General features: G+C 45.7%; 1 protein-coding gene and 1 pseudogene across 2 annotated transcripts; both read left to right on the top strand.

The window, feature by feature from the left end:
• Positions 1-1799: 1799 nt before the first annotated feature.
• LOC311116570 (transcriptional repressor CTCF-like) lies at positions 1800-2976 on the top strand (annotated as a pseudogene). The gene has a single exon. The product of its transcript is annotated as a transcriptional repressor CTCF-like (transcript).
• A 7357-nt stretch (positions 2977-10333) lies between these two features.
• On the top strand, positions 10334-23157 carry LOC311116562 (tripartite motif-containing protein 16-like). Its single transcript, XM_084191643.1, has 6 exons — positions 10334-10962; positions 11386-11481; positions 20608-20841; positions 20956-21115; positions 21241-21300; positions 21537-23157. The coding sequence occupies exons 1-6, from the start codon at positions 10381-10383 to the stop codon at positions 22046-22048; spliced, it is 1644 nt and encodes a 547-aa protein (XP_084047769.1). The 5' UTR covers positions 10334-10380; the 3' UTR covers positions 22049-23157.
• Positions 23158-27361: the final 4204 nt, after the last annotated feature.

Below are 27361 nucleotides of genomic sequence, written 5' to 3'. Positions count from 1 at the left end.
AGAAATCCTTCTGATTTGAGAGGGGATCAAATACTTTTTTCCCTCACTGTAGTGGTTGCGTCCCCCCTTTTTCTTCTGTTGTGTTTTCCCTCAGTGTTCCTTATTGAAAATCAATTAACAATTCATCCCCCCCAAAAAAATCCTATTACGGTTTTGTTTTAATCACTTTGGTACTATTTTCACAAGCAGGTGGTACATTTTCACAACTCTTAGTATACAACTCCTAGCTGGTCACGCTTGTAAGGCAGCCAGTCTTTCATTCAAAACCTGTCATTGTGCATTCATTTGGATTGGAAACATCTCTCACCACACAACCATTGATTCAAAATATAAATGTAATGAGAGCATTGGTTTAATCACCAAAACAACTTAAAACTACTCAATTGAAAATATATCATTAACTACCAATAGAAATCACAGCAAGATAAGTGTTTCAAATAACCCTTAGAAGTGCTGAAAGTAATATGCTACAGTACTGTAGATTACAGTTTACATTAGGCAATACACTTACATTACCCAACAACATTGACAATCTATCATTTCCATGATATCTATCCAATGTGTAATCAAAGGTGTGATCAATGATGACATCCTCTACAATCATTCATGGGGATTTATTTTTATTTTTCTGATGTAATTGCAACATACAGTACTGTCTGTAATTAGATGTGAGACATTAAATGAAACATTAAATGAATGAAAATAAAATAATGTTTAGCACGCATTAATTAGCATGAAGCCTATCTTGAGCATTTGGCCATAAATTCTCATCCACATCAGTAAATGTCCTCATTGTTCATGCACCGCTGGAGAAACCTTTCGGCATGTTGAATCAAAGCTTGACATGTCATCACATGCCTCATCCATGGCCAGAAGGAGGGTGGCACGCTCATGGGGATGGCGATCGTACACCTTCCACTTCCATGATGAAACAAATAATTTAATAAGGTTGAGGAAGGAGAGTATGGGGGCTGGTAAAGGGTCACGAATCAGGGTGGGACCTGAAACCATGCCTGAACCACCTCTGAATGGTGGAACCTGACATTGTCCCACACAATGACATAGGTGACCCCTTCACCTTGACAGGCCTGCTCAATTTCATTGAGAAACACAATGAGGTGTGCAGCGTGGTAGGATCCAAGTAATGGTCTACGTCCTACCACACCATCTTCAGAGATAGCTGCTGCACTTGGAAATGTTTCCCCCGCGTTGTCCAGGCACTTGGACGGACGCCCATTGGCAAATAGGGTTCCGCCCACGGCACCAAGTTTTGGCCAGGTTGAAGCCCGCTTCATCAACAAAGATATACTAGTGATGGTTCACAGCAGCATCAAGCACCATCACCCTCTAAAAATATATTTTGGTTAGTTCTTTTTACAGTATAGTTCCATTATGATATTGTGAAGTAGCATGTGCATTAATAGCAACAGTAATACAGTATATAGTGCTATACCTGAACATACTCGGCCCGCAGTTGTTTCTCTCAGAAGGCACCAGGTAAATGTGTTTCATAGATACCTGGTGCCTCTTCAAAAGGCGGGTGATTGTTGGTAGGCTGATGGATGACACATTGGCAAAGGTGTCATCATTCTCCTCAATGGCCTGCTTTATTTCAGACAGACGTATGTCATTCCTGGCCCTCACCATTTCCACCACTGCCCACTCCTGCTGGTCGGTCAGCACACGATCACCACCATGGGGTCTTCTGTCAATTCTGAGGGTAGAACAAGAGTATACTGTCAGTAGATCATACTGGAAGAATACTGGAACAAGTTATGTGAATTTACATGCATTACAACATGTGCAGTCTGTGCAGCTACGCCAGCAGAGACACCTACAAGCTGAAGAGACACATGAGGACACACTCGGGAGAGAAGCCATATGAATGCTACATCTGCCACGCCCGTTTCACCCAGAGTGGAACCATGAAGATGCACATCCTGCAGAAGCACACAGAGAATGTGGCCAAGTTCCACTGTCCCCACTGTGACACAGTTATCGCCCGCAAGAGTGACCTGGGTGTCCATCTGCGTAAGCAGCACTCGTTCATTGAGCAGGGCAGGAAATGCCGTTACTGTGATGCTGTGTTCCACGAGCGCTATGCTCTCATCCAGCACCAGAAGTCCCACAAAAATGAGAAACGCTTCAAGTGTGACCAGTGTGACTACTGCTGCAGACAAGAGCGCCACATGCTGATGCACAGGCGCACGCACACAGGAGAGAAGCCTTACTCCTGTAGCCAGTGCGAGAAGACCTTCCGTCAGAAGCAGCTCCTCGACATGCACTTCCGGCGCTACCATGACCCCAACTTTGTGCCGACTGCCTTTGTGTGCACATAGTGTGGCAAGACCTTCACCCGCAGGAACACCATGGCCAGACATGCAGAGAACTGTAACGGGGATCCTGGTGAAGGAGAGAATGGAACCCCACCCAAGATAGGACGAGGTGGGAGGAAGAGGAAGATGCGCTCAAGGAAGGACGATGATGACGACGATAGTGAGGACAATGCTGATCCTGAGCTGGATGACATTGATGAAGAGGATGAGGAGGCTGAGGCGGCACTGCTGGAGGACGAAGAAGAGGAGGAGGAGGAGATGGAGTTGGAGCAGGCTCCACCCACCAAGCCTATCCCTGCCCCTGTGGAGCCTCCCGTGAAGAGGAAACGCGGTAGACCCCCCAAGAATGCGCCCAAACCCGCCTCACCTGCCAAAGCTAGCAAGGCTACCCCTAAGGGCAAGGCTGCTGCAGCAGCAGCCATCATCCAGGTGGAGGATGAGAATACAGGTGCCATAGAGAACATCATAGTGAAGAATGAGCCAGAGGCTGAGCAGGCTGCCATAGAGGTGGTGGTTGAGCAGTCAGAGGAGGCAGAGGCAGGGGTGGCGCTGCCTGTAGCAGAGGTTGCGTCCAACGGAGATCTCACCCCTGAGATGATCCTCAGCATGATGGACCGGTGATCTAGCCCACACAGACAGCTCAAGGATTTCCCCCTTCTCTCAACCTTTCCCTTCAAGTCCACCCTCTTCATATGATCTGCCATATTACAAACCACTCCGCTTTACTCTTTATTTTAATAATTTGTTTTTAACAAATCTGTGTTTCTTTTCACTCTCAAACCCACATCCTTCCATGCATTCACTGTAACAGTTTAAGTTCCAATTGCTTTGGTCTGTGGCGGCAGGTAGCTTAGTGGGTAAGAGCGTTGTGCCAGTAACCGAAAGGTCGTTGGTTCTAATCCCCGAGCCGACTAGGTGAAAAATCTGTCGATGTGCCCTTAAGGCACTTAACCCTAATTGCTCCTGTAAGTCGCTCTGGATAAGAGCGTCTACTAAAATGTAATGTAAATGTAATGGTAGTGCATATCCAGCAGACTTACCGGTTTTCTTGGAGAAAATGTTCTTATGATTGAATTGACAGTTGATCTTTTCAGATTGGGGTGAACTAATCTGGCAGCCTCTGCCATGGTAAGGCCTCTGTTTACCACATGGTCAACAACGATGGCCCAGACTTCATTAGACACAACAGTTCCTTGCCGTCTGCTGTTGTAGAAATATATATGACTCATGAAGTAGTCAACTCAAACATATCTCACAAGAAACTGGAGCCTGTGAATCCAAGAATTAGACTTTTATTATCTAATAACGAAAGCTGAGCAGTTCCATGAAACGGCTGTCTCTCTCTGGCTTAGACATCCCTTTTCTAAACCCACACAAATGCACAAACATGCGTACATGGCATATACAAATCAAAATCAAATCAAATCAAATTTTATTGGTCACATGCGCCGAATACAACAGGTGCAGACATTACAGTGAAATGCTTACTTACAGCCCTTAACCAACAGTGCATTTATTTGAAACAAAAAAGTAAGAATAAAACAACAACAAAAAAGTGTTGAGAAAAAAAGAGCAGAAGTAAAAATAAAGTGACAGTAGGGAGGCTATATATACAATAGAATAAAGTGACAGTAGGGAGGCTATATATACAGGGGGGTACCGTTGCATAGTCAATGTGCGGGGGCACCGGCTAGTTGAGGTAGTTGAGGTAATATGTACATGTGGGTAGAGTTAAAGTGACTATGCATAAATACTTAACAGAGTAGCAGCAGCGTAAAAAGTATGGGGTGGGGGGGCAGTGCAAATAGTCCGGGTAGCCATGATTAGCTGTTCAGGAGTCTTATGGCTTGGGGGTAGAAGCTGTTGAGAAGTCTTTTGGACCTAGACTTGGCACTCCGGTACCGCTTGCCGTGCGGTAGCAGAGAGAACAGTCTATGACTAGGGTGACTGGAGTCTTTGACAATTTTGAGGGCCTTCCTCTGACACCGCCTGGTATAGAGGTCCTGGATGGCAGGGAGCTTTGCCCCTGTGATGTACTGGGCCGTACGCACTACCCTCTGTAGTGCCTTGCGGTCAGAGGCCAAGCAGTTGCCATACCAGGCGGTGATGCAACCAGTCAGGATGCTCTCGATGGTGCAGCTGTAGAATTTTTTGAGGATCTGAGGACCCATGCCAAATCTTTTTAGTCTCCTGAGGGGGAATAGGCTTTGTCGTGCCCTCTTCACGACTGTCTTGGTGTGTTTGGACCATGATAGTTCGTTGGTGATGTGGACACCAAGGAACTTGAAGCTCTCAACCTGTTCCACTACAGCCCCGTCGATGAGAATGGGGGCGTGCTCAGTCCTCTTTTTTTTCCTGTAGTCCACAATCATCTCCTTTGTCTTGGTCACGTTGAGGGAGAGGTTGTTGTCCTGGCACCACACGGCCAGATCTCTGACCTCCTCCCTATAGGCTTTCTCATCGTTGTCGGTGATCAGGCCTACCACTGTTGTGTCGTCGGCAAACTTAATGATGGTGTTGGAGTCGTGCCTGGCCATGCAGTCATGGGTGAACAGAGAGTACAGGAGGGGACTGAGCACGCACCCCTGAGGGGCCCCCGTGTTGAGGATCAGTGTGGCAGATGTGTTGTTACCTACCCTTACCACCTGGGGGCGGCCCGTCAGGAAGTCCAGGATCCAGTTGCAGAGGGAGGTGTTTAGTCCCAGGATCCTTAGCTTAGTGATGAGCTTTGAGGGCACTATGGTGTTGAATGCTGAGCTGTAGTCAATGAATAGCATTCTCACGTAGGTGTTCCTCTTGTCCAGGTGGGAAAGGGCAGTGTGGAGTGCGATAGAGATTGCATCATCTGTGGATCTGTTGGGGCGGTATGCAAATTGGAGTGGGTCTAGGGTTTCTGGGATTATGCTGTTGATGTGAGCCATGACCAGTCTTTCAAAGCACTTCATGGCTACAGACGTCAGTGCCACGGGTCGGTAGTCATTTAGGCAGGTTATCTTAGAGTTCTTGGGCACGGGGACTATGGTGGTCTGCTTGAAACATGTTGGTATTACAGACTCAGTCAGGGACATGTTGAAAATGTCAGTGAAGACACTTGCCAGTTGGTCAGCACATGCTCGGAGTACACGTCCTGGTAATCCGTCTGGCCCTGCGGCCTTGTGAATGTTGACCTGCTTAAAAGTCTTACTCACATCGGCTACGGAGAGCGTGATCACATAGTCGTCCGGAACAGCTGGTGCTCTCATGCATGCTTCAGTGTTGCTTGCCTCGAAGCGAGCATAGAAGTGGTTTAGCTCGTCTGGTAGGCTTGTGTCACTGAGCAGCTCGCGGCTGTGCTTCCCTTTGTAGTCTGTAATAGTTTTCAAGCCCTGCCACATCCGACGAGCGTCAGAGCCAGTGTAGTATGATTCAATCTTAGACCTGTATTGACTCTTTGCCTGTTTGATGGTTCGTCGGAGGTCATAGCGGGATTTCTTATAAGCGTCCGGGTTAGAGTCCCGTTCCTTGAAAGCGGCAGCTCTACCCTTTAGCTCAGTGCGGATGTTTCCTGTAATCCATGGCTTCTGGTTGGGGTATGTACGTACGGTCACTGTGGGGACGACATCATCGATGCACTTATTGATGAAGCCAGTGACTGATGTGGTGTACTCCTCAATGCTGTCTGAAGAATCCCGGAACATGTTCCAGTCTGTGCTAGCAAAACAGTCCTGTAGCTTAGCATCTGCGTCATCTGACCACTTTTTTATTAGCCGAATCACTGGTGCTTCCTGCTTCAGTTTTTGCTTATAAGCAGGAATCAGGAGGATAGAGTTATGGTCAGATTTGCCAAATGGAGGGCGAGGGAGAGCTTTGTATGCGTCTCTGTGTGTGGAGTAAAGGTGGTCTAGAGTTTTTTCCCCTCTGGTTGCACATTTAACATGCTGGTAGAAATTAGGTAGAACGGATTTAAGTTTCCCTGCATTAAAGTCCCCTGCTACTAGGAGCGCTGCATCTGGATGAGCGTTTTCCTGTTGATTAGTGGCCTTGTACAACTCATTCAGTGCAATCTTAATGCCAGCATTGGTTTGTGGTGGTAAATAGACAGCTATGAAAAATATAGATGAAAACTCTCTTGGTAAATAGTGTGGTCTACAGCTTATCATAAGATACTCTACCTCAGGCGAGCAAAACCTTGAGACTTCCTTAGTATTTGATTTTGTGCACCAGCTGTTGTTTACAAATATACAGAGACCGCCACCCCTCGTCTTACCCGAGTCTGCCGTTCTGTCCTGCCGATGTAGCGTATAGCCTGCTAGCTGAATGTTATCATTGTCGTCGTTCAGCCACGACTCCGTGAAACATAAGATATTACAGTTTTTAATGTCCCGTTGGTAGGATAACCGTAATCTTAAATCGTCCATTTTATTCTCCAAAGCTTGAACGTTGGCTAATAGGATTGATGGGTGAGGCAGTTTACTCGTTCGCCGTCGGATCCTTACAAGGCACCCGGATCTGCGTCCACGATATCTCCGTCTCTTCCTCACGCGAATGACGGGGATCTGGGCCTTGTCGGGAGTCTGTAGAATATCCTTCGCGAACGCCTCGTTGAAGAAAAAGTGTTCGTCCAACGCGAGGTGAGTAATCGCTGTCCTGATATCCAGAAGCTCTCTTTGGTTATAAGAGACGATGGCAGAAACATTATGTACAAAATAAATTACAAATAACGCGGAAAAACACACATAATAGTACAATTGGTTAGAGGGCTGTAAAACGGCAGCCATCTTCTTCCGGCGCTGTTCTAGTAACTACAGTTACCCCTGGTTAAGTGATTAACCATTAAGCGCAGTTAGATTAAGTGATGGTCAAATGTATTTAAACAAATGAGAAGAGAATCATATGAAAAGTATTGTGAGTATTGCATTGTGAAAGGCATTTACTTTATATGAAAGGTATTTCTAGATGAAACACTGATTAGGTTTGGTGAAAATGTTACTGTGTGGTTTTGTGTTTTGTACTTAGTCAATTGAAAATGTGCTTCAAGTTTGAAGAAAAAAGTAACAGCCTTTTTGACGATCTGTGATGAGTTTTGTTCTAAGAGTTGTGAAATTTTACCACACACATGTGAAAATAGTACCAAGACAACACTGGGGAACAGGTTGTCCGGAATCCAGGAACAGTGGAAATTGACTCCCTCCTCTCTCTCTGTGAGTTATCAGTGCTCTGTACAGGCAGAAGTTAGTAAGTATGAGACAATCTTTACTGAGCTGATCCGCTCCATTGAGAGAAGGCGCTCTGAAGTGAAGGAGCTGATCAGAGCCCAAGAGAAGGCTCAAGTGAGTCAAGCTGAAGGACTCCTGGAGCAGGAGATAGCTGAGCTGAGGAAGAGAAGCACTGAGCTGGAGCAGCTCTCACACACAGAGGATCACATCCATTTCCTCCAGGTAACTCAACTGCCTTGTTACATGTGATATGAAGTTGCATTTTTTAATAGTGACAGAATTCGAAATGTCTCCTTAGCTGAAGACCAAAGAAGAGTTGTCCCTCTGTAAGTGATATTCAAACACCCTCTCAAAGACAACATACATGTTCTTTCTTTTACTTATTGGGTTTTGTTCTTCATCAGTCAGACGTCCTCCAGCTGACATTGGATCTGAATACAGCTCATCCAGAACTCAGCTTGTCTGAGGGAAACAGGAAGGTGACAGCCACTGATAAAGCTCAGCCCTATCCTGACCATGCAGAGAGATTTTCCTACTGGTGACAGGTGCTGTGTAGAGAGGGCCTGTCTGGAGTCTGCTACTGGGAGGTAGAGTGGAGCGGTGGATGGGTTGAAATAGCAGTGTCATATAAAGGGATCATCAGGAAAGGAAAGGTCCCAGAGTCTACATTTCTAGGTAACAGTCAGTCCTGTACTTTGGAGTGCTATCCCCCCATTGTAGGTTTTGGCACAATGCTAATCAAACAGAAATATCTGTCCCCTGCTCCTCCAGAGTAGGAGTGTACCTGGACCACAGGGCAGGAACTCTGTCCTTCTACAGTGTCTCTGACACAATGACCCTCCTCCACAGAGTCCAGACCACATTCACTCAGCCCCTCTATCCTGGGTTTGGGATTGGTACAAAATCATATCTCAATAATTACCAGTAGGTACAGATGATTTCAACCATTTCAGACATATTGATGGAGAGCTTCTGGGTTATTAACAGTCTTCCAGTAGGCCTATGATCTGGTTCAATTCCCCTTTTTTAAAGTTATTGTAAAAATAAAAATAAAAGCCTGGTCCCAGATCTGTTAGTGGTCTTGCTAAACAGAAGACATGATGGCACATACAGACTGACACTCAGGCTTCAGACTTTTACTGCTACCTGATCACCTCTTGGCTGTTGCAATCCTCTGTAAATGTGTCTCTTTTTCTCTTGACGTAAACTGTAGTACTGGCAAACCAGTCAAATCAGAAACTGGGATCATTGTTGATCCATTTATAATCAGATGAGAATATTTAAATCACCCATGTCCATGTATGAATCCAAACAATTCTGTATTCTGAATCAATTACTGAATCAATGTGATCTTTCAATATAAAACTCATCATCGTGACATTGGAATTGCTCTGTTATTGAATTGATTGACCCAATGAATCAGCTATTTCCAGTCATCTATGTAGCAGTATATCCACAGGGGGAGGAAGTGCAGGGAGATGCCTCTGATATGACTGGGTGTCAGGTGGAAGGAGATCACAGAGCCTGGAACAGAGAAGAGAGGAAGGCTGGGAAGAGAAAGAAGCATTCATTTGGTTCAAACGTCTCTTGTCTGTCTCTAATACACCAGTAGGGGGCAGGTACACCAGTAGGGTGTGTGTGTGTGTGTGTGTGTGTGTGTGTGTGTGTGTGTGTGTGTGTGTGTGTGTGTGTGTGTGTGTGTGTGTGTGTGTGTGTGTGTGTGTGTGTGTGTGTGTGTGTGTGTGTGTGTGTGTGTGTGTGTGTGTCTTTCTCTGTGTGTGTGTGTGTGTGTGTGTGTGTGTGTGTATGTGCTTACTGATGACTCTGGCGGGGGAGAAGGGTGTTTTCTCCATGGACAGGTAGCAGGAGGTGACACACTCCATGAGAGGGGCCAGCAGCAGCAAAGGTAGGATGCTGATGACGTTCATGGCACCGATGGGCAGGAGGAAGCTGTTCAGGTGCAAGTTAGAGGTCATGGTCTGAATGTCGTAACCTGATGGAATCTGTGGGAGAGGTCAGGGTAACAACAGATTCTAGGACAACTTTATGGAGCATAAATAAACATTATAGATTTGCCTGTTTTACCCCCAACATCTGAAAAATAATGTATTTGGACTTTCCACTGAAAACAAACAATGACCTGAAAATGTTCTAAAAATCAATGAATGAATGGAACCATTTATTTGTCTCTACAGTTTGAAGGAAGTTTCTAACTAGCATTAGCGCTATGAAGTCTATAGTAACTGCTAGCATGCCATAGACTTCCAGTCATTGCGCTAACGCTAGTTGGCATTGGCTCCCAAAACTACCTCTAACTTCCTTCATACAGGATGCAGAGACATTAAAATGGTGTCCATGAGTTCATCTGACTCTGGGGAAATAGATAAAGGGCTTCATTGCCTAAATCCCGAAGAATCCCTTTAAATTGAGTTTTTCAGTGATTGCAATTATAAATTTTTGCATTTACATTTACATTGTAATCATTTAGCAGACACTCTTATCCAGATCGACTTTCAATTATTGCAAAATGTGAATCACAATTTTTTTAAATGGTATAGAAAAGTATTTAGTATTTTGAAATGTTTAGTTCAGCCCAGTGTGATTCAAATGACAAAATACTCAGAAGTCATTAAAATACGTATTTCAAATAGATGTAAGAGAAATACTGAACATCTCTGGCTACTACCCAACACTCTGTCACACTTCCTTATCAAAGAAAACACAACCCCTCTACATACAGAGTACACAGTCAAGAGGAAGCCCCTCCCTGTCCTCTGGTGTAGAGTTCCATGAAACAGAAAGTAATCTTTGACACTGCCATTGCTTAACCTACGGGAGAGAGCACCAAAATGGCAGAGAATCAGGAACTGTTCTGTTGCTCCATCTGTCTGGATCTACTGAAGGATCCGGTGACTACTGCCTGTGGACACAGCTACTGTATGGGCTGTATTAAAGAAAGCTGGGATCAGGATGATCTGAAAGGGGTCTATAGCTGTCCTCAGTGCAGAGAGACCTTCACTCCAAGGCCTAATCTGAGGAAAAATAACATGTTGGCTGAAGTGGTGGAAAAACTGAAGAAGACAGGACTCCAGGCTGCTCCCCCTCCTGCTCTGTGCTATGCTGGACCTGGAGATGTGGCGTGTGATGTCTGCACTGGGACCAGAAAGCAGAAAGCCCTCATGTCCTGTCTGGCGTGTCTGGCCTCTTACTGTGAGATTCACCTCCAACCTCACTATGAATCTCCTGCTTTCAAGAAGCACAAGCTGGTCAAAGCCACCGCACAACTACAGGAGAAGATCTGCTCTCATCATGACAAACTGCTGGAGGTTTTCTGTCGTACCGATCAGCAGTGTATCTGTTATCTGTGTACAATGGATGAACATAAAGGCCATGATACAGTGTCAGCTGCAGCAGAGAGGACTGAGAAACAGGTAAGACCAGAACTACTTGTTGGTGACTGTCTGATAAACAAATAATTAAAGATACAGTAGGAACTAAGGTTGTTTGAATATGAGATCATTCAAATGATATCGATCCACGGCAGAACAAATATGAACACAAACCTTGAGTATATTGTGTTTGCTCCCAATGTATCACAATTTTCTGAAGTCAAACACTATTATCATTCCGAATGCCCTTTTAGGAGTTCAAAGTTCAGTCTCAACCCCTTGATACATGTACGTCTACCATAAAAACTAGAATCATTCACATAGCAACATTTAAATATCTTAAGGTAAAGGGACTTCCTCAAGATTTTAGACCTTCAACTCTATGGGCCCTATGTCACGTTACTATACTATTGATCTACTGGACAAATAAAGCTTGATAGCTCATTGAAGAGTGATTCTCCACAGAGGCAGCTGGGGATGAGTCAGCAGAAGGTCCAGCATAGATTCCAGGAGAGAGAGAAGGAGCTGAAGGAGCTCCAACAGGCTGTGGAGTCTCTCAAGGTGAGTATTGTTGACCAGAGGAGACACACCATTTCTCTTCTCTCCTCCAGTCAGAGAGAGAGAGAGAGAGAGGGGACCCTCTCCAATCCCTCTGACCCCACTGTTGGGAACAGGCTGTCTGGACTCTTTTCAGAGAATAGACTGCTTAATGTAACCGACGGGATATGAACCAGGTCTACCGCGGGAGAAAGCAACAGCTTGACCGTTACACCAAGAGGACATTCCCTATTGGGCTGAGGGCTGACACTGATTTTGAAGTCGAAGGCGGGGCTACCTCATCACATAACCATGAGTAACCATGACCGACTCATTATCCCTATACATTAACATGGAGCTCTCGCTCTCTCTCAATTCAATTGAATTCAAAGGGCTTTATTGGCATGGGAAACATATGTTTACATTGCCACAGCAAGTGAAATAGATAATAAACAAAAGTGAAATAAACCACCAGAAATTAACAGTAAACATTACACTCACAAAAGTTTCAAAGGAATAGAGACTTTCAAATGTTATAACTCAAGTGCAAACAGAGTGAGCCGTGTGCCAGACCGAGTTCTGGAGGTGAAATGGAAATGAATGAGGGAGAGTTAAGTGAGGTAGAATTTGTGGTGAAGAGCTCAGAACCAGAGCCTGGTATCAATGGACATGATAAAGAAGAATTTGGTGCAGTAGGAATTACATTTTTGGAGAAAGTGGATCCATACCTTTTGGCAGATCCATTTGTGGTTTCATGTTGGGTGGGAAAAGAGTTGGGTGCAGTTGAATCAGTGAAGGTAACCTGTAGTGGACTTGTGATATTTGTTTGTGTTTCTTCTGACCAGAGGGAGTGGGCGCTCCGTGTCACGCAACTTGGGTCAAGATCTGTTTCTTGCTTTGCTCTTAGGAACAGGGCACCATTGAAAGGAGTGATTTCTGGGGTAGCGTTAAGTGTGGAGGTGGAGAAATTGAAAATGAAGATTCCTGGTGTTTGTGATTCCCGCCGTTTGGTGGGACGCAGACCCGGTGGTGAGCGTGGTGAAACATAGGAGTCAGTCCTTTTGAGTTTTGAGTCTTTACCAGAGAAAGTCATGTTATGATATATCAGTTATCTTGATTCAAGCTTTTGTGGCAAATCCATAAATTCAGGTGCAACGTTTATGGTCATTTCGCAGCAGTTTGTGGGAGGGAAATTCCAAGATGTTTTATGTGTGCGGAAGAGAATGGGATAAAGGATTGTTCTGGTGAATAAAGTGTGTGTCAACTGTTGGGATACCCATGTTGCTGGGGATCGGAAGTGTCCGGTGCGAGAGAGGCAGGTTGAGGTGGCTAGAGTCAGAGTAGTGCAGAAGGTGTCGTATGCTGAGGCAGTGAAGAAAGTAGAGGAGGATGGGTCAAGGGTGAGAGATCCTGAGAGGATCCCTGTGAGTAGTAGATCTGTGCCAGCACAGAGGGATAGGCCAACGAGTGATATATGCTTCAGTAAAGATAGCTTCTTAGCATTCATAGCAATGGTTATCAACTGTACCGCACAAATGGAACGTAAATCAAAGAAAAAATATGTTGTGGTGGCAGCTGCAGAGAAGTATTTGGGCATACAAGATTAGACTTCAGAAGAGTTACAGGGTGTGTTGAGTGGTGGTGTCCCGTCCTCCCAGGCCGTTGGCATGGTGCAGGAGCAGATAGGGTCAAAGTAGTGGAATGGGGTAGTGGGTATTTAATGAGTGTAGGGTTAGTTGGAAGGTTTTTAATTAAATGTTCCTTTCCCCTTTTCCCATTTTGTATCACAAAGTAAAATAGATTATAATCCAGTTGGGGGCGTTAATGCAACATATTGGATGCTAACCGCCGTTAAACTCCAAAGAAGAAGAAACGTTACATTATGGCAATGTACAGTGTCTCTGCCTCACTCATTCCATCACTTTTGCAGTAGTTGGTTGTATGGGTCTCTGTCTGTCAGCACCCCATTCATAACCAATCGTTGATGGATATTTATAGAGCTCTGATCAGGACGACAATTGATTACGGGTGTATAGTTTATCGAACAAGGCAAAACTTGGCTTCAGAAGCTGGACAGAATCCAGTATATAGCTTTAAGGATATGTATGGGTGCATTTAAATCAACATCTGTATGTGCCTTACTGGTGGAGGCAGGAGAGATGCCTTTGGATATACAGCGTAAAAAATGGTCATTATCTTATTGGGTTGAAAGGCTGTGAAGTTGAGCATCCCACTGCTACTGTTCTAGATGACTGTTGGGAATATACTAGTAGACAAGGTAGTGGTTTTGGTTGGACAGTTGGAAAGCTTGCTGATGAGAGTGGTTTGAGGGAGTTGGAGGTTGGCCCTTCTGTGGTGATAGGGGATGTTCCTCCATGGTTACTCCCAGACCCTGTTGTTGATCTAACCTTGGTAGAGAAAAGGAAAGATTGGTCAGAAGTCAGTGATATAGAGAAACTGGTTGACAATTACATTGGTAAAAGTTTTTATGCTTTTTTAATGCTTTTCACAGACGGATCCAAGGACCCAGATAGTGGGCTCACAGGAGCAGGCGTTTACGTTCCTGAATTTGATGTGCAGATATGTAGAAGACTAACAGATGAACTGTCAGTATACTCAGGTGAACTGTTGGTGATAATAGTTGCCCTCCAGTGGGTGGAGGATGTACATTTACATTTTAGTCATTTAGCAGACGCTCTTATCCAGAGCGACTTACAGTTGGTGAGTGCATACATTTTTTTATATTTTTTTTTATACTGGAATCGAACCCACAACCCTGGCATTACAAATGCCATGCTCTACCAACTGAGCTACATCCCTGCCAGCCATTCCCTCCCCTACCCTGGACGACGCTGGGCCAATTGTGCGCCGCCCCATGGGTCTCCTGGTCGCGGCCAGCTATGACAGAGCCTGGATTCGAACCAGGATCTCTAGTGGCACAGCTAGCACTGCAATGCACCACTCGGGAGGACGATGTACAACCTGGTAGAATTATAGTATTCTCCGATTCTCTGTCTGCATTGAATAGTTTATCATCTGGTAAATCTAATAGGAGTGACCTGCTATTGGAGGTATTAATGTTATTATGGAGAATTGAGAGAATGGGTGTAGTAGTGAGATTCTGCTGGGTCCCAGCACATTCGGGTGTGGAAAGGAATGAAATTGTAGACCAGTTAGCTAAAAGAGCTTTGAAACAAGATATAATTGATATTAATGTTCCACTGGGTAGAGGTGAGGCCAAATGTAAGATCAGAGCCATTTTGATAGATGTGTGGCAGAAGAGATGGTACTCTGAGCACAAGGGCCGGTATTTATATGAATAGTTTACAGTTTTACAGAAAGGTCGATGGACCAAGATTCAAAGGTCAGATTAGGAAGGAAGAGGTGGTGTTTACTCAATTGCGCTTAGAAAATTGTACATTGAACTCGTCATTACATCTGGTTGGCAAGCATGTGAATAGTTTGAGTGTGGAGGGTATGGTCGATGAAACGGTGGAGCATGTGTTGTTATATTGTTGTAAGTATGTTGAAGAGAGGGAAAGATTGAAGTGTAGGGTCATTGAGGTTGGACGGGGTTGGGGGGGTTTGGAAGGGATTTTGGGGATGGGGGAGGGTCTATTAGAAGTTAGTAGGGCTCTTCTTTATTTTCTCAGAAGTACTGAGTTAGCTAGGAGGATTTAGAAATGTTGTAAACCGTGATTGACCACACACTCCAGCACAGTAGGTGGCGGCATGCACCTTTAACGTTGATTTGTGGACCGCCATTATATCATAGAAGAAGAAGTTGGTTGTGTGAGAGTTTTGTGGTTCGTGAGGAGGGCTACTATTATTTTTTCTTTTGGTTCTTGCGTATTTTCTGGATTTATTTTCTCATGGTGGAGGGTTTGTTTATTGGTTTCCACTGTTTATCATTTAGAGTTGAGGGGGAGTAGGGGTAGTTTGTTAGGGCGGCGTGATGGCCTCAACGGAGTGGAGAAGAAACGCTGTCGCTTCGGGTGCGTTCCGGAGAAAGGTGTGGAGGAAGTTTTGCTCATGGTCGGCGAACAGGTTGGAGCGGAACATCTGCATGCAGAATGAACAAGGGGGTGGTTGTGTTAATGAAAAAGGTTTGTCTTGTTGTGAGTGGGATTTTTGTGAGGGGTGTGTTGTTGCAGATTTCGCCTCTTTTGACAAGAGTTGTGGTGGCTAATCAGCCTCCGTTTATTACTTACGAACAGACCGCAAGTAGTTGGTTCGTTTTGGTAATTTTGCAAGTGGTTTTCGTGTGCTCTCGGCTGGGTGGCAAGTGTAGTCCGTTAAAAATGTTGTCTCTTTTCGTAGACCAATATTTGTTTCTTAACAATCTTCAAGGTTACGCAGGGGAAGGGTGGAACGCAGGGTTTGCTAGCACAGATAGTTTTGGGTGTTTCTAGTGTGGGGATGTAGGGCATAATGCTAGTGCAGACAAGCGCGACCAGCCGGCAGCGGGGGCTAGGACTAGGCTGGACACAATACATTTTGAACGCCTTTTTCTGATAAAATTACTTCATTGCATCCGCCATGGAGCCCAGTTTCATAATATTACCATATGTCCCAAATGCTTGCCATAGTTTAGAAATAATAGGGCATGTTTCACCCTGCCAGCTCCTATTAGTTGTTTTGAGCTCTGTGGCACCAACTCGCCTAATGAAAGTTCTATTCCCAGCCCATTGTTCTGAGTCACAATGCCAGCTTCACTATTGTTGGTAATGAGACCAGCCCGTATTAACATTGTAGCTTTACCTCAGGTAACTTATTATTAACAAGGTTATGACTACTAGGTGAGCAAACTCACTGTTCACCTGGGTACATGTTGTGGTGACCCACAGTGCTACGTATGGTTGGCACATAGCAATCAAACATTAAACATTTTCTGGTCACAGTTAATCATATTTTCTTTCAGAAAAAGGTGTATAACCTAAACAAAACGCATGTCCGTCCTCTTTTTCTAGATGTGGCCGATTTAAACAGCCAGAATAAATTTTTTCAATTAAGAAATAACCTTAACAATTTTTTTTATTTATTGTTTCTATATTACTGCTGGGTAATTTGATATGCATCAAAATCTGTAATTTGGTAGGCATTGAATTGAGCGAATGCTGCGCAGGTTCACTGAGTTGTAAACTAAATGGATAGGTGTAGCTCATTGATTTATAGATCTGACACAGTTGCTACCTCAGATAATGAGCCTAGCAAGGGTCGTGAATGAGGTATGTAGTACCCACAGAAGGCCACAGGGAGGAGCAAGAGACCTATAAACCTATTCATTTTATTTGCTTTAAATACCCTAAACCTAACAATCAATCAATCAATCAAATGTGTTTATAAAGTCCTTTTTACATCAGCAGATGTCACAAAGTGCTATACAGAAACTCTAACCCTACTTATAACCTATTTTAGCCTTAACTCTAACCCCTAACCCTAATTCTAGGGTAGAGTAGCCTATAACACGTTTAGAAACTATTTTAGTAATAATTTTATGTTAGTAAATACCATTATAGTACTAAATAGCATTTATTGTTATTTTTTAAATAAAACCTATGTAACCTTTATTAGTCATTTTATTATAGGTATTATTGCAAGGCAGAACACTTGATAAACAACACATTTGTTTTTTATTTTTTAAATGTGGTTTGAACTGGGTGTGACCTAGTAACCTCTATGTGAAAGTCCAGCAATTGGCATTTCATAGGTGGGGCAGGTTTGAGACTGATCTCCAGAATTAATACGAAAAATACACTTTATTTCTCAGCTGCCTCACCAATGTCTTTACGTGAATTAATAACTTTTAATTGCTAAATGTTTCCAATAGATGGCTGCATAAAACCACAAAGCATCAGTTATAGGCTACAAGCATAAAATAGCATGCAACCAAAGACTATGTCCTATGATTTTCTAAAAAGGTCACTCATTACTTTACAGTTAGCTATATATCTCGTATTAGGCCTGTGTTGCTTTTGGGAGAGCAACAAAATATTAACTCTAGCAGGTATTGAACACCGGCCAAATAATCACTAGTCAAATGCGCTAACCTCAACCCTAGTAAACATGCATTATATAAAAACGTTCTTAATATCTGATATTGGGAGTAAACAGTCTCGGAATAGAAAAGACAAAACACTGCATCTTCCAGCCCGCCAATCAATTACGTCATGCAACCCTCGTGGTTAGCAAATCTACCTCAACATACCCCTCGCTTGTGCGAGAAGGCTTATTGATAATCGTTATAGTACAGAGTGCTCGCTGTCGCTGACGGCTCAAGCTTTTGTCGGGGCTTGTTGATTTGGCTACTTGTTCGAGAAGGCAGAGTGGCTCGATGCTGGTTGATGAATTTGACAATGAATGTACTAGAAAAATATGTTTTTGTCAAGCAGAGGTGACTGAATTAATGTACAGGCTTATTGATAATCGTTATAGTAATGAAGTATAATTTAAAAACATGAGCATAAAAACAGGTAATAATAAACATGAATCATCATTATATTACTTCAAAGTAATGTGTTAAATGCTTTTTCAGTTCTTCCTCTTGTGTTAGCAGTGTGGAAAGGGACAGTAAAAAGCTCAGGCAGGAGTTTTCCTGTGAGGGGGAGTGGTGGTGTATCCAGGGAGAGAACTAAACTAATCTTCTGAAATGTCATTCATGGTCTTATGCTGCCATCTATTGGAATTATTAAGCAACTGCAGTAGTACTGAATAAAGTGTATGTCCTTACTAAGTGTATATCCTTACTAAAGTAGTAATTATTTAGAATTGCAGAATATATGGAGGGGGTACCAGGAGGGAGGAGAGTAGAGCAGGGTCAAGTGGTGGTGCGCAGGCCGTGGAGAAAGCGGTGGTGGTTTCACCAGGGCCCAGGCAGGTGTCCTATTGGAAATTCCATGTAAAGCTCTTCCAAGATGTCACTTTTTGCTCAAGCTTCCAAGGCTTTTTGGAGAGGTGGGGACAGCAGAAGGGGGAGTAACTTCTGTTGTGGGGGAGAGGAGGGAGCCTGATGGGTGGGTAACTTCTGTTGTGGGGAGATGAGGCTGCGGCTGTGGAGTTGTACTCTGATTTATAGCGGGCATAACTCTGTGGTCCTGGTTGTTCTTAGGTTCTGCTCACAGATCTTTCCAAACTCTCTCTGTAACAGAGAATTGACATTTCCCTGGCCTTTCACAAACTCTCAGCTGCCGTCTCTCAGACGGTCTGCCTCTGATAAAAATAAAAAAAAAGGTCTGGGAAGTTATTGGACAGGACATGTGTTGCGTGAGTGCGTCGGGGTGGGGGAGCTGTCGCTAAGCTGTAGACGGGAGGCTTTGACTCTCCTGCCCAAAATAGGGATTTGAGCGACATAAAGAACTGGAGGCCTGTGGCATTGCTCTGTTTGGACTATAAGGTCTTTGCCAAGGTCCTCGTTAACAGACTGAAGTCCCACCTGGACTCTATTGTACACAAGGACCAAACGTACTGTGTACCAGGACGCTCAAACACAGACAATCTGTTCATACTCAGGAGAAAGCCTTTGATAGGGTGGACAATAAATATCTGATTAATGTGTTGTTTTGGTTGTGGGGAGAATTTTGTGGCCTGTGTTCAAATGCTGTACGCTGGGGCTTCATGTATGGTCAAGGTGTGGGGAGGGCTCAGTAGGCCAGTCTGGGTAGGGAGGGGCATTCACCAGGGATGCCCTCTGTCAGGGCAGCTATACACTCTTGTTATTGAGCCCTTTCTGGGCCTGCTACGCAGGAGGCTACAGGGAGTGTGGGAGCCAGGCATAGGGTTGGGGACAGGCATAGCAGTGTCAGCATACGCTGATGACGTCTGTGTTGGTTAGGGATGAGCAGAACCTACAGGCCCTGGAGAATAGTTTGAGGGTGTACGAGGGGGCGTCTTCTGCTTAGGTAAACTGGGGCAAGAGTGAGGCTCTGTTATGTGGGGCATGGAGGGACAGGGGACCTCCGCAGCTTCCAGGGGGGTTGCAGTGGGGCTGTGAGTGGCTCAAGATGCTTGGGGTGTATCTGGGCTCGGAGGGTTGGGATAGGAAGAACTGGGAAGGAGTGTCACAAGCGGTGGTGTCGAGGCTGACGAAGTGGAGGTGGCTCATCTCCCAAGTGGCATACAGAGGGACGGTGCTGATCATCAACAACTTGGTGGCATCCTCTCTATGGCTTAAATTGGCCATTCTCAACGCCCCCGGTGGTCTGCTTGTGGACCTGCAGTGCAAGTTAGTGAATTTTTTCTGGTCAGGGTGGCAGCGTTCTGACTCAGCAGCACAGAGGATATTGTACCGTACGGAGGTGGGCTGGAGGGAACCAGCATGTGCTCTGTTGAGGAGGGCTGGTGGTTTGGGGCTGGATCAGCAGCTCTTCATCATGCGGCAGGAGAGACTCAATACAGCAGGGGTCTCTGATTTCTATGCTGCAGTACTTACGGCTGGAGCAGCCTGAGGAGGGGCCACCACCGTTTCCACCACTGCAAGTGACAGCAGAGACTGGGGACTGGCAGGAGAGTCCGGAGGACTTACTGACTTTTAACACTCTGAGCCTGGGGGAGTTTGAGGAGGTGGGGGGTAAGGTGCTGTACACCCTCAGTGTCAAGGTTAGACACATCAGGAGCTTAGCGGGAGTGAAGGGGCATCAGTGGCAGGGGGTTGTGGGGGCTGAGAGCATGGCAGGGTATAGGTGGAGGGTGCTCTATAAGCTCCCAGTGCTGGAAAGGTCAGGGGTCGTCCAGTGGATGGTATTACATGGAGCCCTGGACACCAATAGCTGGTTGGCTCGGGTTGACCTGGGAGTTGGGGAGGGGTGTCCGTTTTCTGCAATGACAGACTGTTTTTTCTGTGTTGCCAGGGTAATGCCATTACTGTTGACGCCTTAGGGTTGAGTTTGAGTTGTACAGAATGATCAACAGTGTGGAGATGTTTCAGGAGGTATGGGGGCTCAGGGGGGCTGTCTGTACGGCTGGAGAGGAGGGGTTGGATGGACGGTTGGAATGTGGTGCTGGTTGGTGTATTGTACTGTGGTGTTGGGTACTGGATAATGTGATTGTGTGGAGGTTGTGGTGGCACGCAATGTGCTTTTAGGGGTGGGGGTGTTAGTGTAATGAGGATGGCTCATTAAAGTAAGACAAGTCAGTCTCTCTCTCTCTTAACAGAGCTCTGCACAGGCAGCAGTGGAGGACAGTGATAAGATCTTTACTGAGCTGATCCGCTACATTGAGAGAAGGCGCTCTGAGGTGAAGGAGCTGATCAGAGCCCAAGAGAAGGCTCAAGTGAGTCAAGCTGAAGGACTCCTGGAGCAACTGGAGCAGGAGATAGATGAGCTGAGGAAGAGAAGCACTGAGCTGGAGCAGCTCTCACACACAGAGGATCACATCCATTTCCTCCAGGTAACTCAACTGCCTTGATACATGTGATATGAAATTAAAACTCTCAATCATTTGGTTCTGCTCCCTCTCACTCTCTCTCTCTCTCTCTCTCTACCTCTCTCTCTCTCCCCCCAGAGTTATCAGTCTCTCTCCAGTACCAGTGTATCTTCAGACTTACCCAGCATCGTTGTCCGTCCTCTTCAGTACTTTGGAGATGTGAGTAAGACTGTGTCTGAACTGAGAGAGAAACTAGAAGACGTCCTTAAAGGAGAATGGACCAAGATCTCCACTACAGGTGTGTTGAAAATAATAAGAACATCAACTTTAGACCATTGAAAGTTCCCTACTAGTCATATACATGTGGAATATGGTATGATGATAACATTCCCTCTCTCTGTGAATGTGTTTGTGTGTTTGTAGTGAATATAGTGGATGTTGTACTTCCTCCAGAGCCCAAGACCAGAGAACAGTTCTTACAATGTGAGTCTCTTTATTCTGAAGTAACTAACAGTCTCTTTTTACTGACACTCCTAACAATCCCTCTAGAAATATATAGCAATAGTAGATCTAATCAAAGACTGGGTATCTATCTGACTCCTCATATTTCTCTGATTTGATCTCTGCTTTGCTCTAATCAAAGACAGGGTAGATACAGTATCTGACTTCACTTATTGTTCTAACTCCCCTCATTGGTCTCTGCTCTGCTCTTCTCCCAGATTCCTGTCAGCTCACACTGGACCCAAACACAGCAGGCACACACCTCTCTCTGTCTGAAGGGAACAGAAAGGTGACACGTACAGACCAAGTCCAACCATATCCTGATCATCCAGACAGATTCACCAACAATTGTCAGGTTCTGTGTAGAGAGGGTCTGTCTGGACGCTGTTACTGGGAGATGGAGTGGAGTGGGGTGTGTGTTGTTACAGCAGTCTCATATAAAGACATCAGCAGAACAGAGACAGATGGTGTATTTGGAGATAATGACAAGTCCTGGAGTTTAGTGTGCTCTAGTGGTGGTTATTGGTTCAGACACAATAATGTTGTGACTGAAGTATCAAACCCTCAGTCCTCCAGAGTAGGAGTGTACCTGGATCACAAGGCAGGTACTCTGTCCTTCTACAGTGTCTCTGACACAATGACCCTCCTCCACAGAGTCCAGACCACATTCACTCAGCCCCTCTATCCTGGGTTTAATCTCTCTGGTACTGCTGAGCTGGTTAAACTGTAGTAGGGTCCACATAGATACTAGTCATGCTGGTGTAGTCTATAGCTGAGCTGGTTAAACTGTAGTAGGGTCCACATAGATACTAGTCATGCTGGTGTAGTCTATAGCTGAGCTGGTTAAACTGTAGTAGGGTCCACATAGATACTAGTCATGCTGGTGTAGTCTATAGCTGAGCTGGTTAAACTGTAGTAGGGTCCACATAGATACTAGTCATGCTGGTGTAGTCTATAGCTGAGCTGGTTAAACTGTAGTAGGGTCCACATAGATACTAGTCATGCTGGTGTAGTCTATAGCTGAGCTGGTTAAACTGTAGTAGGGTCCACATAGATACTAGTCATGCTGGTGTAGTCTATAGCTGAGCTGGTTAAACTGTAGTAGGGTCCACATAGATACTGGTCATGCTGGTGTAGTCTATAGCTGAGCTGGTTAAACTGTAGTAGGGTCCACATAGATACTAGTCATGCTGGTGGTGATGGTCCCCAGATGTGATGATTCATTCTGCTCTGTTTTTATGTACAATGATTTGATTGATTTGATCTTCAGAAGATGTTATGAATTACAATTCAATGCATTCATAGTTTTGTAAGTGCAATGTTTTAAACTTATACATTCACATTAATCATGATGTATGTTTCTGATGTATATTGTTTGGCATTCAGAACCATTGATATGTTTTCTCAATTGGTTCTCTGTCTCAATGTCATTTTCCTCAGTATCATGGAACAGGTAGTGTTACTTACTTGCTAATTGAACTATATAGGCCGGTTTCCCGGACACAGATGAAGCCTAGTCCTAGACTAAAAAGCATGTTCAATGGAGATGTCCGGGAAACTGGCCCTAAATTTGGCATCTTTTATTCTCCCATACTGCTCAGTCAAGCAACATTAAACCTGTCCAGCAGGTGGTGCTATTAACCAAACAATAAAAACATCAGCTATCTTGACTTGTCACTCAGTATATCAGTAATGTTCAGAATTGTACTTTAATATCATTGGAGATTGATGGTCTTTTTAATCCACTACCCAGAGTCAGGAACAGATGAAGTTAAGTCTGCTACTGTTCAGTTATTAAATATGATTCATGGTGATGGGAAATAAAAAATACATCTAGTAGTAGTTTTCCTTTGCTATTTATTCCAAGGTGTGTCTTTAACTTGTAAATGGATTGTGTTGAAGCTGGCATGTGGTGTGGATGATAGAATAGAGTGAATAGAGGAGAGAAGAGAGGAGGAGAGGAGAACATAATATAGAAGACAGATAAGATAGAGAGAGAATTCATACCCAGGGGAGTTACTGACTCTGGCCCAAATGACACCCTGTTCCCTAAGTAGTGCACTAGGCTTCTTCTGACCAGATCTAAAGTAGTCTTCTAGATTTTACATGTTTTCTCCCTGTCATTAGAAAATGACAATATGGTAATGACTTTAGTGGTTTCCTCCCCCTTTGTTTTTATTGGTTGTGTGTTATGTGTGTTGTTGTGTTAGGTTTTCCCCCTGTGTTCCTAATGGAAAATCCATTAACAATGAATCACAAACAAATTATATTCCAGTTGTGTTTAGACAACTTCATGGCTGACATCCCCCAGTTCTGTTAAGACCCATTGAACTGGGTCACATTCTAAATGGTCACTTGTATTGATAGTCCATACTGGGCCTAACTGGGGTTAACCATATTGGAGGGTTTCTTTCTGGACACATATTCCCTCATCTCCAGAACTTTACCTGATGTCCTCTCTCTCTCTCTCTCTCTCTCTCTCTCTCTCTCTCTCTCTCTCTCTCTCTCTCTCTCTCTCTCTCTCTCTCTCTATCTGTCTCTCTCTCTCTCTCTGCCTCTCTGCATCTCTCTCTCTCTCTGTCTCTCTCTCTCTCTCCCCTCAAACTGTATAGAAAGCAGACAACCTCAATATGGTTTCATTCCTGTAGTTATCAGGACACATGGGTGTGTAACTATTATCTCCTTTCTAAGTTTGAACTTGTCCACTTCCCTTCATGGATTTAAAAGGAAATGACTGGTATATGTACACTCCCTCTACCCCATGCCAACACCAATCCAATGCTGTACAATGAATTCCATAGCTTAACATGGGAAATGCTCACTGCCTCCCATAAGAGTCATTGAAGCGTTGGATGAGATAGGACCCTGCCTTCACCAGGGGATATTTGTTGGACCCCGTCACAACAGGTGAGGAGGGCCTCATCCTCCAGCTGCACAAAGAAAGCCAGGGACTGCCGTGTGCTCCAGTCTCCAGCGGGGGGCAGCAAAGCCCTATGGATCTGGAAGGGAAAGTGAGATGCAAAAACCAAATTGATGTTTCCAAAGAGACCTGAGTCTTATTCACTAGGCACCAAACTGAAGAAAATTAAATGAAACAGGGATGGACTAACTGAAAATAAACGTTTGTTTACTGTTGCAAAATGTTTTGCTACAGTTTTCCCTAATGAATACGACCCTGGATTCAAATACTATTTGAAATATTACAAATACTTTGAGCATTTCCTTTAATCTTCCAGGTGGGCGGGGTTAGCTTATACTTTTAGGACTTTTCTATTTGTTCCGTTGGAACAGGAAAACTCAATCAAGCATTCAAAATTATTTTAAATAGTATTTGAACACAGGTCTGTTTACAAATGCAATAAGCCTGTAACATCTTGTGTGATCTTATGAGTTAACAGTGTATCAAATGGAAGGGCAAGTCTCACCACTGAGAGGAAAACATCACTGGTCCACCTCTGCATCAGGTCAGCTATGTTGATCAGTACTGTCCCAGGGATGCTGGGAGCAGAGATGAACTCCCCTGACCTGGTACCCACCTATGGAGTTGTCATTTTAATATCAGTTTAACCCCACTACTGCTATAACACACATAAGCCATGTTAATAGAATGAAATGGATCCAGGTTCCATTTATTCTACAATAGATTTACTGCCTGTGGAACACTTCTCAAAAGTGGTCTTAAATCAAGATGACTGCAGGTCTCAATCCCAAACGAATGGGGGAATAATTAATGAAATGGCCACCCGGACTATTTACATTGACCCCCCCCCCCCTTTTTGATTTTACACTGCTGCTACTTGCTGTTTATCTATGCATAGTCACTTTACAAATGACCTCAACTAACCTGTACCCCCACACATTGCCTGGCAGAGTGTCACGCTCTGGTTCCGGGACGTTGTTTATGAACCAGGGTGTGTTCGTTTTGTTGTGTGCTGTTTGGTTGGGGTGTCTAGGTGGTTGTCTTCCTTGTTTGTATTCATGTGACTCCCAATCGGAGGTAACGAGTGACAGCTGTCGGCTCGTTAGCTCTGATTGGGAGCCATATTTAAACTGTGTGGTTTCACCTTGGTTTTGTGGGTTTTTGTTCCTGTGTAGTCATTGTCACTATTGGACTTCACATTCGTCGCTTTGGTTTGTTGTTGTTGGTTGCTTTAAGTAATAAAGTCAACATGTTCTTTTCACTCGCTGCGCCTTGGTCTCCTTCGCTCATTGACGACCGTGACAGAAAAACCCACCACAAAAGGACCAAGCGGCGTGTCAAGCGGCAACAGGATCCACCTACACAGGATTTATATCCACCCATAAAGGATTCATGGACATGGGAGGAGATTCTGGATGGTAAGGGGCCTTGGGCACAACCGGGAGAATATCGCCGTCCTCGTGAAGAGCTGGAGGCAGCTAAAGCCGAGAGGCGGCGATATGAGGAGGCAGCACGGAGGCAAGACTGGAAGCCTGTGGGTACTACCCAAGAATTTCTTGGGGGGGGGCTAAGAGGGAGTGTGGCGAAGTCAGGTAGGAGACCTGCGCCTACTCCCTGGACTGACCGTGGAGAGCGAGAGTACGGGCAGACACCGTGTTACGCAGTTGAGCGCATGGTGTCTCCTGTACGCAGGCATAGCCCGGTTCGGTACAGTCCAGCTCCACGTATCGGCCGGGCCAGATTGAGTGTTGAGCCGGATGTCATGAAGCCGGTCCCACGCAGCAGGTCACCAGTGCGTCTCCTCGGGCCGGCGTACATGGCACCAGCCTTACGCATGGTGTTCCCGGTTCGCCCACATAGGCCGGTGCGGGTTATTCCACCTCCCCGTACTGGTCGGGCGACGGGGAGCATCAACCCAGGTAAGGTTGGGCAGGCTCAGTGCTCAAGGGAGCCAGTACGCCTGCACGGTCCGGTATTTCCGGCGCCACCTCCTCGCTCCAGCCCAGTACCACCAGTACCTACACCACGCACCAGGTTTCCTGTGCGTCTTCAGAGCCCTGTGTCTCCTCCACGCACTGGCTCGATGGTGCGTGTCTCCAGCCCTTTACCACCAGTGCATACACCACGCACCAAGCCTCCTGTGTGTCCCCAGAGTCCTGTGCGTCCTGTTGTTGCTTCCCGCACTAGCCCTGAGATGCGTGTCCTCAGCCCGGTACCTCCTGTTCCGGCACCACGCACCAGGCCTACGATGCGCCTCAGACGGCCAGAGTCTGCCGTCTGCCCAACGGGGCCTGAACTGTCCGTCTGCCCAACGGCGCCTGAACTGCCCGTCTGCCAAGCGCCGCAGGAACTGCCCGTCTGTACTGAGCCTGCAAAGCCGCCCGTCTGCCATGAGCCTTCAGAGCCGTCCGCCAGACCGGAGCCGCTAGAGCTCTCCGCCAGACAGGAGCAGCCAGAGCCTTCCGCCAGACAGGATCAGCCAGAGCCTTCCGCCAGACAGGAGCAGCCAGAGCCTTCCGCCAGACAGGATCAGCCAGAGCCTTCCGCCAGGCAGGATCAGCCAGAGCCTTCCGCCAGACAGGATCAGCCAGAGCCTTCCGCCAGACAGGATCAGCCAGAGCCTTCCGCCAGACAGGATCAGCCAGAGCCTTCCGCCAGACAGGATCAGCCAGAGCCTTCTGCCAGACAGGATCAGCCAGAGCCTTCCGCCAGCCAGGATCAGCCAGAGCCTTCCAGCCAGGATCCGCCAGAGCCGTCCAGCCAGGATCCGCCAGAGCCGTCCAGCCAGGATCCGCCAGAGCCAGCCAGCCAGGATCTGCCCCTCAGTCCGGTGCTGCCCCTTAGTCAGGTACTGTCCCTTAGCCCGGTGCTGCCCCTTAGTCCGGTGCTGCCCCTTAGTCAGGTGCTGTCCCTTAGCCCGGTGCTGCCCCTTAGCCCGGTGCTGCCCCTTAGTCCGGTGCTGCCCCTTAGTCCGGTGCTGCCTCTTCGTCCGGAGCTGCCCCTTTATCCAGGTGGGTTAGTTTGGAGGGTGGTCAGTGGGAGGAGGCTACTTAAGCAGTTTGTGACTGTGGTGGGGTGGGGATCACGACCGGGGCCAGAGCCGCCACCGTGGACAGACGCCCA

This window comes from Coregonus lavaretus, assembly GCF_964263955.1.
Source record: "Coregonus lavaretus genome assembly, contig: HAP1_SCAFFOLD_331, whole genome shotgun sequence".
Taxonomy (NCBI): domain Eukaryota; kingdom Metazoa; phylum Chordata; class Actinopteri; order Salmoniformes; family Salmonidae; genus Coregonus; species Coregonus lavaretus.
Note: the sequence above shows the minus strand (reverse complement) of the source record. Positions and strands in the feature narration are given on the sequence as shown.

Coding starts and splice junctions, on each gene's coding strand:
- LOC311116562 (XM_084191643.1), top strand. CDS start 10,381: ATGGCAGAGAATCAGGAACTGTTCTGTTGCTCCATCTGTCTGGATCTA. Junction 11,482..20,607: donor AGGCTGTGGAGTCTCTCAAG/GTGAGTATTGTT, acceptor CTCTCTTAACAG/AGCTCTGCACAGGCAGCAGT. Junction 21,301..21,536: donor CAGAGAACAGTTCTTACAAT/GTGAGTCTCTTT, acceptor CTCTTCTCCCAG/ATTCCTGTCAGCTCACACTG.